The 19,782-nt window shown below is 55.8% G+C and overlaps 1 protein-coding gene across 1 annotated transcript; it reads left to right on the top strand.

Annotated features, from left to right (window-relative positions):
- The first annotated feature begins 4,302 nt into the window (after window positions 1-4,302).
- Window positions 4,303-12,166, top strand: TEKT3 (tektin 3). Its single transcript, XM_053960309.1, has 8 exons — window positions 4,303-4,470; window positions 5,459-6,058; window positions 6,579-6,662; window positions 8,140-8,210; window positions 8,402-8,545; window positions 9,699-9,921; window positions 10,461-10,615; window positions 11,858-12,166. Exons 2-8 carry the CDS (start codon window positions 5,483-5,485, stop codon window positions 12,087-12,089), a joined length of 1,485 nt encoding a protein of 494 aa, XP_053816284.1. The 5' UTR covers window positions 4,303-4,470; window positions 5,459-5,482; the 3' UTR covers window positions 12,090-12,166.
- Window positions 12,167-19,782: the final 7,616 nt, after the last annotated feature.

Raw genomic sequence — 19,782 nt, 5'->3', positions numbered from 1 at the left:
GCAGGGCAGGGCAGAGAGGAGCTCTGCTCTTGCTGCAGTGGCACAGGGAGGGACAGGAGCACAGAACAGCCCTGGCAGGGCAGGGAAAGGGCTTTTATTGGGAAATCTGATCTGCCTTTTCCAGCAAAAAACCCTGACAGACGACACCAGGTCACTTGCAGGATCTGATCTGATCTGATTGCAGCTGTCTTAATTCTTTTTCAGCTGGACACGGGAATGGTCTCCCTTTGTTTTGGAGGATAAACATCCTCGTGCTCCTGGCCCCCAGGCTGGAGCTCAGGGCTGAAGCAGAGCCAGCCCCGTTTCCCGATCCATGCAGGATCCAGCAGTGGGAAGGGGCTGCACGGACCATTCCCTCCGGAGTGCAGCGGGCTCAGGGCCAGCTGGGGCTGCTGGATTATTGTGGGATTGCTGCAGTTCCTGCAGCCAGGATCCTACAGGACTCAGGGGCCCTCCTGCAGCAGAGGCTCCTCTCTGGTCACGTCCTGAGTGGCACCAAAAGGACCTGGGACATCCCAGGCTGGGGACAGGGACAGGGCAGGGCACAGCCCCCTCCCCAAAGGCCCCTGCCTGGGGAAGGGTCTTGGGATGGAGGGAGCAGCTTGCCAGTGCTCAAGGGGAGCTGAAAAGTGAGGAGAGAGATTTGGGGGTTGGGACTAGAGGATCTTTAAGGTCCCTTCCAACCCAAACCATTCTGTGATTTTTATTTATTTATTTATTTATTTATTTATAGCAGTTTATATGAATGCTGGTTTGGCTTTTCCCCAGATGAGCTTTCCGGGCCCTTCCACACCAGGGTTGTGATCAGCCCTCACTATTTCCTGAGGGGCAGGAGCTGAGGGTGTTCCTGTCAGCTCTGCAGACGTTTTGATCCTTTTGCTGTCTGTGGAGTTGCAGCCTGACTACGATGACAGGGAAAAAAAGTACAGTAACTCTGCCTCCCTTTTCCAGTGCAAGCCCTTTGCCAAAGCAATAAAAAACTTTAAACAATGGCCAGTCATGACATAAACCAGCCCTGGAGCTGTCTGCCAAAATTCACCTCAAGAAAAGAGGTCCAGAAATAAACAGTAACCTATAAAAAGCCCCACAGACTTAGAGAGAGTCCTCTAAGTGTGTTAATTGCTTTCACATCTGGCTCTGAAATGAGGAGTGTGTAAGGCAAGGAGAGGCCACCAATAACTCACTGCAGCTGAGCAGTAAAGCATGTGTGCAGCATCAATCACCAGAGCCATCCACTTCTACTCAGAGACCTCAGATGCTGGGGCTCATTTTTAGATTTTGTGTTTAAACTGCCCTGAAATAACGGGGCTGATGTTAATAAACAGCACATGGTTAAACACTTTCACAGGTGGGATATTTCAAGGCAAATGTAGAGAGACCGGGTTCATTTCCCTTCTTCTCCCTCCATCAGTTACTGGAGCAGTTTTTGCCCGCCCTTCTTGGGAAGTCAGCCCCGGGGTGGGTGCAAGGTTTGATAGCCCAGGGCTGCAGCAAGGTGGGACATACCAAGGAAAAAGCTGGGGATGTTCCACGAGGCCTTTTCTGCGTGCCAAGGAGGTGAGCCCGGGCTGTGACCCTGCGTGAGCTTGGCTGGAAGGTCCAAACTCCCCTGGGCTCTGTCAGATGCTGGGGGCAGAGCTGTGCTGGATGCCCTGCACCCCCTGCTCTGGGCTCTTTCCCCTCTCAGGCCAACGTCTGCACCTTGTGTGGGGCTCAGGGGGTCTCCTCCTGCCCCACAGCTCTTGGATTGTGCACCGGGGGGTTCTGTGCTGTGGGAGCCCCTTGGCTTGCTGCACGGAGTCAGGGCACACTGTCCCCACTGCCCTGGGCTTTGCGGTGTCCCCAGTGCAGGCAGCAAACCCAGAGCTGCCCCAGCCCAGGAGGGACTGAAGAGGCTGCAGGGAGGCTCTCCCTGAGCTCAGTTTTGTATTGCTGATGGTTCCTGGGCACTGCTGAGAGCATCACCAGTAAATGACGACGTTTTGTGAGGCCACCGCTGCTGTAATTACAGGAGTGATCCCAGGCTTAACCTTGGGCATGATCAGAGCCTGCCCCGAGCATCTGTGGTTTGGTGGTTGTGACTCACCACGAGAGCTCGGGGAGGGATTTGCCATGATTTATTCATGCCACATTTATTGTTTGGAAAGCTCAGTCAAATACTGCCCTGGTGAGACTGAATAATTCAGCTGCCAGTCCACTTCTGGTGTAGTTTTGATCTCCTTATTGCTTTCTCTCTAAGAGTCTCGTGTTCAGAGGTGAAAGTCATCTCAGAGAATCATGGAATGGTTTGGGCTGAACCTAAAGCCCATCTCATCCCACCCCTGCCATGGGCAGGGACACTTTCCACTCTCCCACGTTGCTCCAAGCCCCATCCAGCCCAGACCACGCTGGGATCCTGCGGTTCTGTGAATGAACAGTTGATCCCTTTCAGGCAGGTGCAGCTTTTGTGGGAGCCAGAGGAATATTCCAGCGTGAGTGAAAGAGTGGCAGGGCTGCTCTGGGGACGTGCAGGCTCACAGGGGGGCTGTAAAGGATCTGGATCTGGGTATTTTCAGCAGGGCAGCTTCTGACCCGGTGTAATGCTGTATTAATAGACAGCAGAATGTAGAGCTGTGACACAAAGATTGACAGCTCTTGGCAGTAGATTTTGTACTCAGGTATCTAAATGTATCCCTTGAAATTCCAGTTTGGCCAGCTTGGGCTGCCGTGCTGAGAACTGGCACCTCTGCTTCCCGTCAGCTTCCCCGGTTCAGCCTGGTTTTGTTCTTTTATTCTGAGCTAAACTGGTCGAGGCTTCAGCACAAGCTGTGTCCTCATGTGTCCACCCAAACTGGATGTGCCCCAGCACAACTGGGTGGGGACAGTTTGTAATTTTAGTGATGTTGCAGCTGTTGGAGTTGTAGTCAGAATTAAGGAACCGGGTTTAATTACTCAAATAAATGGTGGTGGTGTAAACAGCCTAATTCCCTGGGGTACTCAGAGATCTGGGATTTTGAGATCACAGACTGTGCACTTGGCAGCTACTTGAGAGTCACTTGTGGTATTTGGCTGTGTTACCTGTGCCAGTTCTTCTCTTCTTTGCAGCTTTTAGCATGTGTGGGAGGAGGTTTAGGTTGGATTCTAGGAGCGGGTTCTTCCCCAGAGGGTGCTGGCACTGCCCAGGCTCCCCAGGGAATGGGCACGGCCCCGAGGCTGCCAGAGCTCCAGGAGCCTTTGGACAGCGCTGCCAGGGGTGCACAGGGTGGGGTTGTTGGGGGGTCTGGGCAGGGCCAGGGGTCCCCAGGGATCCTTGTGGGTCCCTCCCAGCTCTGGGCATTCTGTGATTCTGGTGGGGCCAAAGCTTGGCCCCCGTGATGTCCCCACTGTCCCTCTGCTCGTGGCCCTGCCCCGGAGGTCCTGCCTGGGCTGCACAGAGCACCCCTGGGCCATTCACAACATTATCGAATTATTATTGCCTGATTTAGCAAATGCTTCCAAAGCCCTGGGGTTGCCTCCCACAATTAGTGGTGTCCCTGGCCGGGCAGTGATTCATCTGAACAGAATTAGCCACGGGCAGGGCGTGAGAGCCGAGCTGGGGCTGGGAGCGTGCAAGGAGCAGAGAGCCGGGCTGCTCCCAGGGTGGGCGGGTGTCCTGCTGGGGACAGAGCTTGGCAGGCCTTCCCTGCAGTCATTTATCTGCTTTGGCTGTGGAAAAACCAACTGATGGGCTGAATGTTTGGTTTCAGGTTGATGGAGCTGATTCCTCCCCGGCTGAGGCAGGACGTGTGTTCAGAGTGAAATTCAGATGTGCTGCGCTCTGTGCACACGAAGCACTCTGGGTTCCGTTTTCTTTGGCAAGAGGCAGAGCTGTCCTGGGGAGCCAGCTCAGGAGGGGTGGCCAGGGGTCACCAGGAGCCGGGAAACCCCTCGGTGCAGTCCCAGTCTGCAGCTGCAGGAGCTGGGAGAATCGGGAGAAACTGAGGCTGTGAGAGGGCAGAAACACCAGCCAGTGTCCTCGATGAGCCGTGGACACAGCTGGGAAATGAAGCAAATGAAAATATCCCTCTGGAGAAGATGGGACGTGGAAGCTGCCGCGGCAGAGCTGGATGGCGTTCCCAGAAGCTGGGGGGAGAGAGACCCCCGTGGACGAGCTGGGGTGCCTGGGCTCACCCCCAGCACCCCTCCCCAGCTCCTGCTGTCGCTGTTCCCAGGCTGGAGCCGTTGCTGTGGCCGTGCCAGGGCGGGTCAATGGCCAGGACGGGTCACAGAGCCCAGCCAGTGTCACAGAACCCCCCAGAACGCCGTCACTGGCCACGGAACCCCCGTCCATAGCAACGGGGCCCTGCGGAGCCGGGCAGAGCTGGGCAGTGCCAGCACCACCACAGCAGCCAGTGATGAGCAGCAGCTCCCCGAGGCACCGCAGCCCTGAGCTCGCCCTGCCCTCGCAGCCGAGGGGGAGCTGAGCCTCCCCGAGGGAGCCGCACACAGCCGGTACCGTGCTCAGCCCCAAGCCCCCTGCCCAGGGCTGCTGGCAGCTCTCTTCCTGGCATGGCCTATCCCAAGGGGCATGCAGGGGCGTTCATTTCAGCTGGAAATGCTGGAAAAGTCATCCAGTCCATTCCCAAGGCTTTTTCTCTCTCAAGCGCTTGTCTGTCAGTGTCTAAAGGGGAAGGATTTATTGGCAGGGTGGGAGCCAGGGAAAGCATCCCCGCTCTCCAAATGCTGCTCCCCGGGTAAATAAGTGGCACAGAGGCAGGGACTGGCAGTGGCCTGTCCCCAGCAGGGACAAAGGGTGGAGTGACTGCTTTGTGGGAACAGCACACGCGGGGGCTTTGTTAGAGCTCATCACGGGCGTCTCCTCCTCGGTTCTGCCAAGGCGACTCGGAGCCAGTCACCTGTGAAAGCTTTAGTGCTGAATTCGGGGCTGTGAGTGTCCCACTGCCCATCCCAAAGCCTTTGGCCAGCCTGGATCCTGGGATGAGTCTCGCTGGCCTGGGTTGGAAGGGACCATCCCTGCCATGGGCAAGGACACCTCCCACTGTCCCAGGCTGCTCCAGCCCCAGTGTCCAGCCTGGCCTTGGGCACTGCCAGGGATCCAGGGGCAGCCCCAGCTGCTCTGGGCCTGCCCACCCTCACAGGGGAGGTCATTAGATTGACAGGGAAAATGAAGGAATAAAGGGAAATAAAGAATTAAGGAATAGGGAAAACAAAGGTATAAGATCTGTCATCCTCCTAAGCAGCCGTGATTTGTTCCTCTCCTCATTTCAAGACCTGACACAAGATACCAACAGCAAGGTTGCTCTCAAATCCCTCCCTATCCAAGTGCCTGGGGTGCTGTCAGAGGGGATTTACAGTCAGGAGATTTAGGGGCTCTGCGGGTGCCCTGGGCTGGTCCCATCACAAGCTGGGTGTTGCTGTAAGAGGTACCACAAGGACAGGAACTTTCTGAGCGAGGTTTTCCTCTGCCCCCTTTGTGCAGGACCCGCACCAGCAGCATTCCAGGATGGAACTCTACGGCTATCCCTTGAAAGCCAAGTTTAACCAGCCACGGCCACCACCTCCCAAGGTCCTGCCAGCGACCAACACCATGGCCGCCGGCTACAAGAACCGCATTCCCTATCACCCCGAGAGCTTCAGCATGCCATGGATGCCCAACTCCTACTACAGAGCAGCTGCCCTCAACCCCACCTTGTCTCCCCTCACCGAAAGCTTCCCAGGGCTTCCCCCCACCAAGATAGTTCCTTTTATTTCCGAGAGACCCAACGGTGTCTTCACCCGGCACACGCTGGATGACTGGCACAGGTCCAACATGACCAACTACAAGGAGTCGGAGACCACGCGGCACAACGCGGAGCGCCTGCGGGCCGACCTGACCCGCACCATCAAGGACGTGTGCCAGCAGGCCGACAGGACCCGAGGGGAGAGCACCAAGAACCTGGGAGAGCGCATCAACGACATAGAGTACTGGAAGTCCGAGCTCTGCATCGAGCTGGATGCCATGATCAGGGAGACCAACTCCCTGATGGACATGCAGAAACGGCTGGAGAGAGCCTTGGCCGACACCGAGGGCCCTTTCCAGGTAGGGACCCTGCAGCCCCCAGCCCAAACATCTGCAGCCACTCAAGCCTCTCATAAAGCCCATCTCAGCCCTGTAACATTGGAAAGTTTTCAAGAAGAGCCCATTAGTTGAGTCAGTGATAAACAAATCCCCTGCATCTGCTGCATCCTCCTCCAGCACATGCTGAGCACATCACTGCAGTGTTTGTTTAACCAAATATTTCCTTATCCGAAATCCTGCCCTGGGACACAAAAGCCCGTGTCTTACTGCGAGGCTCTGGGGAGGCCAGCACGGAGCCTGGCGGGTCCCTGCACCCGCTGTGGTGGCCCGGGGACACGTGGGCTCCGTCCCTTTGGTTCCATGCTGATGTAGCACCCGGCTGCTGTTGTCAGCTAACCCAGCTGCCTCGGGCAGATTTTTCCAGGCTGCCATCCTGTGCCCACCTCCGTTTTCTTTCCCTGCATTCCCTGACACGGGCACAGTGCCTGCAGGGAGCCCTGTCGCTGCAGCCAGCGCTGAGGTCACCACGTGTCCCCTCCAGGTCGCTCACAAGTGTTTGCTCAATCGGGAGAAGAGGATGGGCATCGACCTGGTCAATGACGACGTGGAGAAGCAGCTCGTCACGGTGAGTTTGGCACCACGCGTCCTGTGGCAAAGCCGCTTCTACCTCAACTCCCCTGAACAAGTCTGGCAGCCCTGTTCCCCCACTGCCTCTCCAGTGCTGCTGAGGTGCCCAAGTCTTCAGCCCCCCAAAGCTGCTGGGGCAGGGGCTGGTGTTCCCACTCAGCAGCGTGTCCCTGGGAGAGGAGGGAAGAGCTGGAAACGAGCCGGGTTTGTGTGGGACGTCAGGGTCCTCTGACCCTCTTGGAGGAGCCTGTGAGATGGTCCCGCTTTCCGAGCCCTGCCTGCACAGATCTCTCCTGTTTGTATGGCCTGTCTGTCTCTGTAGCACGTTCTGTAGATCACACACACGCAGATGGAGAGGGCAGGGTGTGCCCGACTGCTTGTCTGCCTTCCCCAGCTATATTGGTTGGGCTAATAAAAGATATTAATTACACTTCCCCAGCTCTGCTTTGCTCAGGGCAGAGTGGCTGCAGCAGGACTCTCACTGTGTGCTCAGGCAATGGATTTTATAGAAATCATAAAAACCTGCACTCCTGCCTGCCTTTTTACCTAAGCTGCTTTAAATCATGAATTAAAAGCAAACATGGCACAGCAAATGGGATCCTAATGCAGGGTACAGCGAAATATAATCACTGCAAAAGCCTCACAAAACTGGGAAGGAAATTGCAGCCCCTGGGCCTGTGAAGCCACTGCTCTCTTAGAAGATTTTTTGTTATGAGTGAGGCCCTGAAAAATTAAAAGATTAGTTTAAAGGTCATGAGGGTTTAGGAAAATTATCAGAGCTGGTATCTCCATAATGGCATCTGGGTTTTTTAATGTTTGGGATGCATTTAGGCCGTGCTTTCAGCTGGCTCCTGCAGACAGGAGGGATTGAAAATCCCTGGGTTTGGGGCACTGATCACGTCTCTGGAAACCCTCATGGATGCAATGGGCTTGTGCTGGACCAAGGGAGCTGAGAGCAGCACGAGCCAGGGGAACCCAGGGGGGCTGAACCCCGCCTAGAACTGACTCGCACCAGAGTCCTCTTGTCCCATATGGATGGGATTTCCTGTGGGGAGGAAAATGCCACGGGACTGGGGATGGGGATGTGTGGCACTGCTGGCCCAGGGCACTGCTGGGTTCAGTTCATGCCAGGTCAGGATGCACGCCTGTCTGCTTGTAATGGAGAGCAGCCCTGGCCATTGATGTCAAGAGGAAAAAACTTGAGAACCCACCCTGAAAGTGATTTCAGAGGCCCTGGCCATGGCCACAGCCCCCTCCTGTCCCCTCCCTGGCCCTGGCCATGGCCACAGCCCCCTCCTGTCCCCTCCCTGGCTGGCTCAGCTGCACAGATGGGTGCTCTGGGGCTGGGGTCCCCTCCTGCCCGTGTGTGCTGTGGGGGAAGGGGAATTCCTGCTGTGTGCCCCAGGGCAGCAGTGCCCAGGATGTCTGAGCACTGAGGGTGCTGATGGCTGGTGGGTTTGTTCTGCCTTTGCCAGGAAATCAAGATCATCAAGTCCTGCCGGGAGAGGCTACAGCAGTGCCTGGACACGGTGAATGCCCAGATCATGTAAGGAGGGCTGGGCTGCTGCAGGGCTGGTGTGCATTTGCAGCTGTGCCCCAGCAGATCCCCGCGGGTTCAAACCCTGCAGGCCCTGTGGGAGGCAGGCAGGGATGCTCCGGGAGCGCAGAGGGGCTGAGGGGGGTACAGAACCATCCCACGCCTCCATCCCGACTGAGGCTGCTGTTTGCGCATTCCAGGTGCAACAAAGAGGCCCGGCAGGAGCTGGAGAAGGACCTGGTTGACAAGCAGATGGGCCACCACATCGACAGCAAGTGCTACCAGCTGAAGAACACCTCCAGAGGCATCCACTACTTCAAGGGTGTGGAGAGGATCGATGCCACGTGAGCGCTGGGGGCGCGGCAGGCGCGGAGCAGGGAGTGGGATTCCCCAGCCCGCTCTGGAGGCACATCCATCCCTCCTGGAGACACCAGAGGTGGCTTCCCTCTGGGCCCTCCAGGGGGAGAAGAACCCTCTGCTCTCAGCTGGATGCCGAACACTCGGCGGGCAAGAGCGAGCCCGACCTAATTAAACATTAGATCAGGGCTCAGAGCTCAGCCCGCAAACGAATTCAGCACCGCTGCACAGCTCATTAAGTTCATGCATATTTTCAAAGATGTCTCAGTGCTTGCCTGAGTGCTCCTCACTGATGGAACGTCTGGGGGCTCATCCCTGTATGGAGAGGGCCTGGCAGGGAGCTGAAATGACCCAGAAAATCAAGAAATGAGAGCATGGTCCTGGGACAGGGTTCCGCTGCTTTTGGGTGCCAGGAATTCAGCTTTGGCTTGGCAGTAAATGAACAGTGACCTAACCCAGCACTCACAGAGAGAAGCCCAAGTGGCAAAGGGCTGAGAGAATAAATCTGCCCACACAAACCCACGAGAAGTTTATGGAGAGGCACAGATTGAGACCACTTTTCTTGTAGTTTGAGTAATTATTCACAGTAGAGCTCAGACATATTTAGACAGGCAAATGGATTGCAAAGGATCGAGGCTGAAATTCAGAGGGGGGTGAAATGTGCCGAGAATCAGCAGGTTTTAAATGGAGCTTATGTGGTATTTAAGTCTTTTGTTGACCTTGTTCTGGACTACTGCACAGGCAGGAACTTCATCCCAAATGCACAGACAGGGAATGGAGTGGGATCTAAAGCTGGTTCGGTTTAGTGGGAGACTGAGAAGGGCTGTGAGCAAAAGGAATTGACTGAACTGTGATCTGCATGTCCTTGTGAGGCTGGGAATTCCTTGGCACTTAATGCCTCGAAGGTGTAAATAGGAGCTCCACTGGAATCTCTTTTTTATGGGAGAATCTCTTGTTTGCCTGAACTTTCACAAGTTGTCTTGGTGAACACGCCCTCATTTGATAAATATCACCAAGCAAGCGGGGTCCAGATGCTTCGGTTCCAGTAATTTGACTGGGAGCACAGATTTCCTTGCACCAATCTGCAGGAGGGCTCAGCAGCAGCGCGGCTGTGCCAAGGGCTGTGCTCTCCCCCCGCAGGGTCTCGGTGCCGGAGACGTGGGCCAGGTTCACGGACAACAACATCTTCCGCTCGCAGAGCGCGCGCGCGACCTCGGCCAAGCTGCGGGCCAGCACCGAGAGCCTCCTGATGGGCACGGCCGACGAGATGTGGCGCCAGTTCAGCAAGGTCAACGACGCCTTCACCAGCCGCATCACCGAGATCGCCAACGCCAAGAGCAAGATCCAGACACACCTGGCCAAGGTACCGGCCCCGCCCTCGCCGCGCCTTCCCGTCCTCCCGAGGGATGGACGTGGCTCCCTGCCCCCACGGCTGTCCTGGGCTCCCTGCCCTGCTCTGCCAGGCACGGGAGGGGGAGAGCGGTGATGGCACCTGGCTCGGACCTGTGGGACTCTTGGGAAGCTTCCTGGGAAGGGCTCAGACCGGTGAAGTTTGCAGCACTAGGGGCTGATGGCACGTCCTTAAATAAGGAGCCATTAAAACCTTTCCCTGAATTAGCTGATGGATGATCCATTCTTGCAAGCAGCCATTTTGGGAAGCTGGTAATTCAACAGATCCATCACCGCTCCTAAACCTCCCCTGCTCCTAACTCTCCTCTGATGTGGCAGCAAGAGCAAAGAGATTTTCCCTGAAAACTCATCTGGATCTGTGCCTTGATGTGGCCTGAGCCCAGGGGCTGTTTATTGAACTTGGGTTTTTCCTGCACAAACAGGAGAGGAGGGAATGATGTGACCATTTGAGAAGATATCTTTTCATTGATTCCTGTGTTTGTTTCATCCCAGACACGACAGGAAATCTTCCAGCTTGAGACCAAGATCCAAGTCATCCAGAAGACCATAAGGGACAAAGAGGTTCAGCTGAAGGTGGCTCAGACCCGGCTGGACGAGCGCACGAGGAGACCCAACGTGGAGCTGTGCCGGGACGCTGCCCAGATCCGGTGAGGCCGGGCTGCCAGGGGGGCACTCAGGAGCACCTCTGCATGACAAAATGGCTTTTTCCCTAAATATTCTTTCCATAAGTGCCCTGGTCGAATCTAAAGCACTGAGCAGGTGTCCCAGCCCTCGGGTGCCATCTTCTCTCCTGCCTCATCCAGGTGGCTGCATGTGCTCAGTTTTGGAGGATAAGCCTCTCGCTCTCCTTGCTCTCCCTCCAGCACCCTAAGGGGGCTTAGAAAAAGGAGGGAGAGGGGCTTTTATACAGGCAGAGAGTGACAGGGCAAGGGGCAGTGGCTTTAAACTCAGAGACCGCAGGGACGGATGGGATATTGGGAAGGAATTCCTCTCTGTGAGGGTGGGCAGGCCCTGGCACAGGGTGCCCAGAGCAGCTGGGGCTGCCCCTGGATCCCTGGCAGTGCCCAAGGCCAGGCTGGACAGGGCTGGGAGCAGCCTGGGACAGTGGGAGGTGTCCCTGCCATGCCAGGGGTGGCACTGGGTGGGCTTTGAGGTCCTTTCCAACCCAAACCACCCTGGGATTCTGGTCTATGATTCTGTGATTCTGCTCTCTGACAGGCTGAGATTGAGAGCGCTGAGCCCCTTCCTTTTGGGTAACCCCAAGGAAGGGTGCACACGTGGAGCTGTCCTGCCCTCACGGGGCACACTGGGAATCCTTTCAAGGGCTTTGGGAGAGCGCCCCAGGGAGTGCCCAGCAGCAGCCCTGGGAGGCACCCAAAGCTCCCAGCTCCTCCTGGCAGCCCTCTGAGTACAGTTCCCTTTTCACAATGATTTAAACCCAGCCCCAGAACAGGTTCAGCATCTCACACGCCCCTGGTTTTTCCATCCTCCCCTTGTTCCACGTTCCCTTTTAGCCTCTCCCAGGGTCCTGTCCTGCTGTGTGTGTCTCCTGTGCAGGAGACCCCTGCACGGGAAAGTCCAGGAGGGTGAAGCAACAAAGCCACAAACCCAAACAGAAACAGGAAACCACAGCTGCTCATCCCTGCTCCTGGTGGCACGAGCTGCTCTGGCACACGTGGCTGAGCACCTCCAGAGCTGTGGAACAAACTTCTCCATTCCTCCCCATGGAGGTCGGGAGGAGCTCTGCCCTTGGCTCTCCCATGCCAGGGCACGGGGTGTGGGAATCAGCCTGAGTGTGCTGCTGGGGAAATCCTGTGCCCAGAGGGCCCGTCTGGGTGGGCACCACCCCCACGGGGGGGGAGTTCTGACGGGGTCCTGCTGTTTTCCAGCCTTGTCCAAGAGGTCAACGAGATCAACGAGACGCTGCGGAACCTGCACCAGTGCCTGCGTGCCTCCGAGGACATGCTGCAGATGCTGGTGCGCTCCAAGGGGGTCCTGGAGCACGACCTGGTGGTCAAGAACAACTCGCTGTTCATCGACCAGGAGCGCTGCATGGGGATGCGCAAGAGCTACCCCAGCACCGTGCAGATCCTGGGCTACGTCTCAGCAGGACTCACCTGAGCGCCCAGCACCCATGGCAGGACACATCCCCACTTTCCCTCAGCTTCTGTGCAAATACATTGTTGCAATTTCACAAATTTGTTAGGATTTCATTTCCTGGTGCGAACTCCGGGCAGAACTTAAATGAGTGGTTTGTTTGTTGGGTTACCAGGATGATTCTTTTCCTTTGTGTTTTCTCTTTCACTGTGTGCCAGGAAGGAGCTGAAAATATCCTGTATGTCACCAAATCCACCCACGGGGATCCATCCCTACCCTTCCAGGCTGGGTTTTCAGGAGAAAAACTCTTCCTCCTTTTGAGTATGTGTGATGTGGAAAAGGCACAAGGGGAAGTAAAGCTGCTTGTCAGAAAAATGAGCTGCTGACATCCAGGATGGATTTTTAATGGTGCAGCAGAAGAAACACAAACTGTCCCGGAAAGAGCTGCAGCTTGTGCTGTTCCTAAAATAGAAAAATGTGCATTTTAAGCTGATTTCTAATGATGATTGTCTTGCTTTTGAAAAGTGTTAAATGCCATTGAAAATGTCACTGCTGGGGTCTTAAAAAGAGGAAGTAGATTTGCCTTGGAGAAAGTTCATTGAAGAAAATGCTGTGGGTTTAATTTTGGGTTCCTAGTTTAACCTCTCACGTGCAGTTTGTTGGTGGGAGCACAAAAGCACTTCACAGATAAGGAGATTAATCAGTGTTTGAGCCCCTCTGGCTGCACAGAGCCTTCTCTCCTGCCCTAAGTCCTGATTTTACCAAGTACTGGAATCTTCAGAGGGATAAGTCTTCAATCAATCTGAGGCTCAGTGAAAGCCACGTTGCAGTTTCTCTCCTCAGGCTATCACAGCTCCTGAGTCTTTTAACCTCAGCTGTTGAGCTCAGCCTAAAGCCCGTGCGCACCAGGAATCCCAAAGGGGCCGAAGCTCGAGTCCCTCCCTCCCTCGGGAATGCAGGGCAGGGAGCAGCAGCCCAGCGTGGGGCTCGCAGGAGCTGGGGGCACTTTCCTCGTCTGCCATCCCAGGGCTCCTCCTCACCCCACAGACCCTCTGCCCCCCGGCCTCAGCGTCCTGGCAGGATCTCCCTCCCAGCACCAGCCCTAAACAGGAAGCAATTGTCTTTCTAACCTTTTTTTTTCTTTACTAGCACTTTTGTCGAGACTAAAAATAGATTTCCTCTACGTTGTGTGTGTCCTGGGGCCGGAGTCGCTCGGAGGCAGCAGCCACCCTTTCCAAAGGAAAGAGACGGCCGTGAGCAGGAGAAACTGCCCACTGCCCACTCACCGTCCCTTCCTCCACTTCCCAAAGGAGCCAGGGGCAGCTGAACTCAGCTTTTGTCAGCACCTCCCTGGCCTGGGGCTGCTCTGGGCTCTTCTCTGCCTCTGCTCCTTCCCTGAAGCCCCCCCAGCCCCTGGTGACCTTGGCTGCTCCGCTTGTCTGCAGGCCCACCCCAGATGTTCTCAGGCAGAGCTGCCAGGCTTTTGGGCCCCCCAGGAGTCTGTCCCCAGGTGAGTGTGGGGCAGCAGAGGCACCCACAGCCCTTTCCTGAAAGGTTCCAGCCCTTGAGTACCTGCAGCCAAGTCCTGGCACCAGCGACAGCTTTGCCTTCGCTTCACTTCCACCTTTGGTTTGAGTCATGTCAGAAATATCTGGGCTCTGTTTTACAGCGAGGGCACACCAGGATCAGTCTCCACTTTTCTCCAGTTTTGCTTTCAGAGCTCCCTGATCATTCCCACTGGCCAGCTTTCTCCTAACTGCCAGCATTTATGTGCTGCTGCAATTACCCAGCCCCATTTTCTCTTGCTGTCCTGGCCTCTCGATGCTCCTTTCCACAGCACTGCCAAAGAGTTTCTTTCCTCTGTTTGAGCCATGACCAGAGGAATTTCAGCTTCAGCTCCTCTAATTTCTTTCACAAATACTTTCCACTTTCCTGCAGCAATTTCCCAGACGTTAGAGAATTCCCAGGTCCCTCTGGGGTTTCGTTCTCTCCACGCCAGTTTTCCATAAGTTGACAGTACTGATGTTACTTCTGGCAGCTGACATCCCCCAACCAACCCCCCCAGACACTCTGATCAGGGCATCCTACGTGTCCTTCAGTGTGAGTCTTCTTCTTCCCCTGAGGGGAGCCTGCCCTGCCCCACGCTCCTGCCAGAGGGGTCTCCAGGGAGGGCTTTGGGTGCAGTTCCAATGAGCACGAGGCTCGTGGCCGCTCTCCTGCACAGGGAGGGATTTGCTTTCCATGACAGAGCTGCTGCTGAGTGAAGCTGCTCCATTTAATCCCTGCAGGGCTGGCTTTGGGATTTGAGCAGCCTTTGATGTGCTCGGGGAGATGAAACAACAGCCCTGCCTCCTCCTGCTGATGGCTGAGATGCCTTTGCTGCTGTGCCATTAAATTATTTCCTTTCAGAGATCATTTCTAAATCATAGCCCAGGCACATCTCCACCTTTCTGTACTGAGGGGATGGCTCCTCTCTCCACGAGAGCGACGTGTCTGCTTTTATTGCTATTTAGTGCTGGTTTATTGCTGCCTCTATCAGCCAAGTTGCTGAGAAATTCCTCTGTGGAAATTCCTTTGCATCTTACAACCATATTCCCACCCTCCTGCATCATTCCATTTGCATCACTGCTGCAGAGCTGGGTGTGTGAATTAATTGTTTACTGACTGGAGGAGAGATAATAAATTAATAAAGCCAGGACACTGTTGCTTTGTGTCAGTCCAGGATCCAGGTGAACACTCCAGGCAGGGCTAGGTAAGAAACTTCTCAGAAAGGAGGTTTTGTTGTTTAAGAAAACAAAAATCATTTAATGTCCCGGAAAGGTCTGATATGAATTTGGGTGAAATCAAAGCTTGCCAAAACCCATGTTAACAATGTATTGCATAACTAGTGCAGATAACTGTGCTCAAGGGAGAGAGAATTCCCCAAACAGCATCAGCAGTCAGGAAAAAAACCAACGCCAAACTCATTGCTATCATGGAAAAAAAAAAAAAAAAAAAAAAAAAAGAGAAAACTTTGGCAAAATGCAAAAGGAAAATTTGGGCAGTGTAGGATGACAGAAATGCTTGTGCTGGCTCAGACCAAAGTGCAGCCTCTGGTGCAGCCTCTGCCAGAGCCAACAGGAGATGCTGAGATAAAAGCACCAGAAGGCAGCAAGAGCTCTGTGAGATTCTCCCAGTCCACTTTCCCAGCTTCCAGCAATCAGTAGCCCAAGGACTTCCTGAGCCGGCAGGGCTGTCCTTGGCTTTAATAGCCCCCAACAGATTTGTTTCACATGCTCGTGTTCAAGCTGCTCTTGGAGCTCATCCGCGGTGTCCCCCAGCAGGGACCCGCAGGGACCCCACGGAGCATCCGCGCCCTCAGGGCAGCAGTGGCCGCTCTGGGGGCAGGAAAAGGAGCCACACCTGGCACCTGGAGCCAAAGTGTCAAACTCTGCCGTTTGGGCAAAAGGGTGCCTCGAAGCTGGTTTAGACCTGTGTCCTCTGTAGGGTCTGTTCTGTGCTGGCAGGAGAGGAGCACAACCAGCAGCTCAGAAAGTTTCTGAGGGTGTTCCCAGTCCCACTGGGGAGCTCAGCTGATTTTTTGAGGGTTTTGGAGTCAGTGGGTAAATGTTGGTTTCCTTGAAGTCAGTGGGATTTTCTCCAGTGATTTCAGCCTGGCTCTATCAGTGCTTCACTGGCTTGGAGTGGAAAGCAAAAAGTTGGATGAAGTTGGTTTGGGGGCATGAATGCAGACAGGACTAAAGTATTTTATAAATTCTTCTTGGATTGGTAGAAAACAAATCAGGAAAAATAAGTCAATGCCTCCAAGATACATTAGACCTTTTGTTATTAAAGTCTGCTGAATATAAAGTCTCCCTTTATGTTTTTTTCTGGTTGAAATATTTTTTTCCAATACCCATTCCACCGGTGTAAATGTATTTATACATTTACATATGTATATAGATATGTATAGATATACATCTGCATGTGTGTTCTTTGAGGGAGCACTATAGGTCTTGCACAAAGTGCAGCCAAATCATATCTTGCTCTCCTCCTTTTCCTGGTGGCACAGTCATTTGAAAACAGGATTTTCCCCGCCTCGTTCCTCCCCCAGCCCGCAGCGAACACGGCAGGAGGGGTTTGCTGAAGGCAGCGCAGATTTCGGCCCCTGCCCTTTGCATTTCAAACCCTCCTCGGGAATGGTCTTGATCACCAGAGCAGGGAACAGGAAGCAAGTCCCTAAAATTGTGATGAGAGAGCAAAATGTGGGGTTAAACAAGTTCATCCTCACAAAGACATACAGAGGAAATGTTTCCTTTTTGTGTAGTTGGAAACAATTTGTCTTAAGAGGGGTTTCGTTCACCTGGCCCGAGGAAAGGGATGAGCAGAGCCCTGATGTGCTAGTCCAGTTGATGCCACAGCTAAATGAGCATTAGATCCCTTTCAGTCCATCCCTGCTGGTCAGATCAGCATCTGAGCCCCATAAAGTGATAGAAACCCCGCTTTCCCTCCTGGATTCTCATCATTTATTCTAGAATTTCAAGCTGAAGCATCACATTGAAAGTAGTCCCATGGAATAGATTCAAAGTGAGAAATCCACATTTTTAACCCAGAGTTTATGCAATTCGTCCATCTTCCAGTATTCCCAGCATGGCCAGTGGTGAATCCTGTCTGTACACAAAACATTTTTCCAATTTATTGTGGCGCCTGCTCTGATTTCGGTGGGGGTAGCGATGCAAGCCTTGGGTGGGACCTTGTTCCTCCAGCAAAGCCCCGAGGGCTCTGCTGTGACCATCCTCACTGTGCCAGGGCTCTGTGACCATCCTCACTGCCCCAGGGCTCTGCTGTGACCATCCTCACTGCCCCGAGGCTCTGTGACCATCCTCACTGCCCCGAGGCTCTGTGACCATCCTCACTGCCCCGAGGCTCTGCTGTGACCATCCTCACTGCCCCAGGGCTCTGCTGTGACCATCCTCACTGCCCCGAGGCTCTGTGACCATCCTCACTGCCCCGAGGCTCTGTGACCATCCTCACTGCCCCAGGGCTCTGCTGTGACCATCCTCACTGCCCCAGGGCTCTGCTGTGACCATCCTCACTGCCCCGAGGCTCTGTGACCATCCTCACTGCCCCAGGGCTCTGTGACCATCCTCACTGCCCCAGGGCTCTGTGACCATCCTCACTGTCCCAGGGCTCTGCTGTGACCATCCTCACTGCCCCGAGGCTCTGCTGTGACCATCCTCACTGTCCCAGGGCTCTGTGACCATCCTCACTGTCCCAGGGCTCTGCTGTGACCATCCTCACTGTCCCAGGCCTCTGTGACCATCCTCACTGCCCCAGGGCTCTGCTGTGACCATCCTCACTGCCCCGAGGCTCTGTGACCATCCTCACTGTCCCAGGGCTCTGCTGTGACCATCCTCACTGCCCCGAGGCTCTGCTGTGACCATCCTCACTGCCCCAGGGCTCTGCTGTGACCATCCTCACTCCCTCGCCTGCTCTCCTCCCTGGACAGGCTCCCTCCAGCACCTCCGGCTGACGAAGGCGTGGAGAGGAGCCTTGCCCCAGCCCCAGAGCTCTGTCACAGCACTCACAGCAGCAGCTCTTTGTCCAAAGCCCAGCTCGCTTTGAACAGTGCACCTTCCCAAAAGAAGTGTCCAAGGAGCAGGGGAGTGATGTGCTCTTCTCTCTGGGCTTTCTCCACCGTTTCCAACCCACGGCTCTCAGCCAAAACCGGCTTTGTTACCCACAGACTGCTCTTTTCCCTGGTTTGACTTTCAGATGTTTCTCCCCACGCTCAAAAAGCTGCTTTTGGCACCTTTTTCAGAAGCGGAGCTGGGGCGGGTTTGCTGTCCCACGCTCGCTGAGGAGCTGTCTGTGACCCCCAGCCTCCCAGTGCCTTCCCCCGCCGTGCATCCCGCCCTGCTCCAGGGAACAGGCTGCATCTTCTGTCCAGAAACAGCAGCCGAGATCTCAGAGCCGCAAACCCAGGTCAGAGAATGGTCTCTGCCAGAGCCTGGATGGCAGCCCTGGGGACAAGACCTTTCCAAGACCCTTCTCGCTCAGCCCGGAGCGCGGGGGCTCCTTCAGGCAGCCGGCCCAGAGGGGCAGGACAGCCCCCATCAGCCTCGTTAGCCAGGAATGTTCTGATGGTGGCGCAGATGTCCCAGCCCTCGGGATGGCACTGACAGGCGTCACAGGGTGCGCAGCGACGGTAGCAGCAGAGGAATTGGCGGGATTTTTATGGAGGGGAAGGGAAATTGCATCCTTTGGAATCTCGTTTCAGCCACTGCCTCTCTCCCCCGACCCGCCCGGGTGCTCGGAGCTGCACTCCCACTCGCTGGCTGCTGCCTGTGCCGGGACCCCTTCCGTGAGTGTGAGGAGCCCGTGCTGCAGGAACACGCCTCTGCTTGCCAGGAGACAGGAGCCAAGCACGCTTCCCTAGCTCCCTTCTCCCAAGATTTACAGTCCCGGTGGCTGGATGCCGAATTCCCTCGTTTGTGCAACAATGCGGGACGAGTCTGGAGCTGGTGGGGAGAGGGGAAGCGGTGGGGACTGGTGTTAATGCTCAGGAGAGTGCAAGTCTCCTGGTGGGATTATTTGGGAGCTGGAGGTGCACTCTGTGTGTGGGGGGGTTGTTTGAACAGATTGGCTGAGCTCGAGGAATGAGCGAGGGCGGCAGGGCAGCCACCCCTTCCTTCCCGAGCACCTGAGTCACAGAATCCCAGAATGGGTCGGGTTGGGAGGGACCTTAAATCCCACCCAGGGCCACCCCTGCCATGGCAGGGACACCTCCCACTGCCCCAGTGCTCCAAGCCCCAGTGTCCAGCCTGGCCTTGGGCACTGCCAGGGATCCAGGGGCAGCCCCAGCTGCTCTGGGCACCCTGTGCCAGGGCCTGCCCACCCTGCCAGGGGACAATTTCTCCTCAGTATCCCACCTAACCCTGCCCTCTGGCACTGGGAGCCATTCCCTGGCTCCTGTTCCTCCAGCCCTTGTCCCCAGTCCCACTCCAGCTCTCCTGGAGCCCCTTTAGGTACTGGAAGGGCTCTGAGCTCTCCCCAGAGCCTTCTCCAGGCAGAACAGCCCTAACTCTGAGTGTCCTCCAGAGCTGTGGAAAGTTAGTGAAAAGTTGCTCAGTTCTACCTAATTTGTTTAGTGAAAAGTTTAGTGAAAAGTTGCTCAGTTCTTCCTAATTTGGCTCTCAAGTGCAAAAAACCGGTCAGCTCCAAGTGCAGGAATCCCTTCAGCTCAGCCAGATGCTCATTCCCCAAATCCTGTGCCACGGATCCCGTCCGGGGCTGCACAAACCCCCGGGCCGGGCCGAGAGGAGCCCCGATGTGCGGAGCTCCGTCCTCCCGGGCACGGGCCGGTCCTGCTCACACGGCCCGGGGCTGCCGCGCCCAGGCTGCGGGACACCCCCACCCCCGGGGGGGCTGCTCGGAGAGCGGGGCGCGGCCACCTCTCCCCCGCCTTCCTCCACGGCTGCCTGGGCAGCGGGGGCTCAGGAGAACCGGCTGCTCGTCTCTAGTCCCCCCTCAAATCTCCTCGCTGTCGGGCGGGAGCGGCTCGGGAGCCGTGGCCGGGGAAGGCGACGGCTCCGTGAGCGGCGCCCGGGAGGAGGCGGCGGCGCCGGGCCGGGCCGGGCGCTGCCCCGTTTATAGGAGGGCGGCGGGCGGCGGCTGAGCCCTCCCCGTGCCGCAGACGCAAACGGGGCGGTGGCCCCGGTTAAAGGGGAAACTTGAC

This window comes from Vidua chalybeata, chromosome 19 (genome assembly GCF_026979565.1).
Source record: "Vidua chalybeata isolate OUT-0048 chromosome 19, bVidCha1 merged haplotype, whole genome shotgun sequence".
Lineage (NCBI taxonomy): Eukaryota > Metazoa > Chordata > Aves > Passeriformes > Viduidae > Vidua > Vidua chalybeata.
Note: the sequence above shows the minus strand (reverse complement) of the source record. Positions and strands in the feature narration are given on the sequence as shown.

Coding starts and splice junctions, on each gene's coding strand:
- TEKT3 (XM_053960309.1), top strand. CDS start 5,483: ATGGAACTCTACGGCTATCCCTTGAAAGCCAAGTTTAACCAGCCACGG. Junction 8,211..8,401: donor ACGGTGAATGCCCAGATCAT/GTAAGGAGGGCT, acceptor TGCGCATTCCAG/GTGCAACAAAGAGGCCCGGC. Junction 8,546..9,698: donor GTGGAGAGGATCGATGCCAC/GTGAGCGCTGGG, acceptor CTCCCCCCGCAG/GGTCTCGGTGCCGGAGACGT.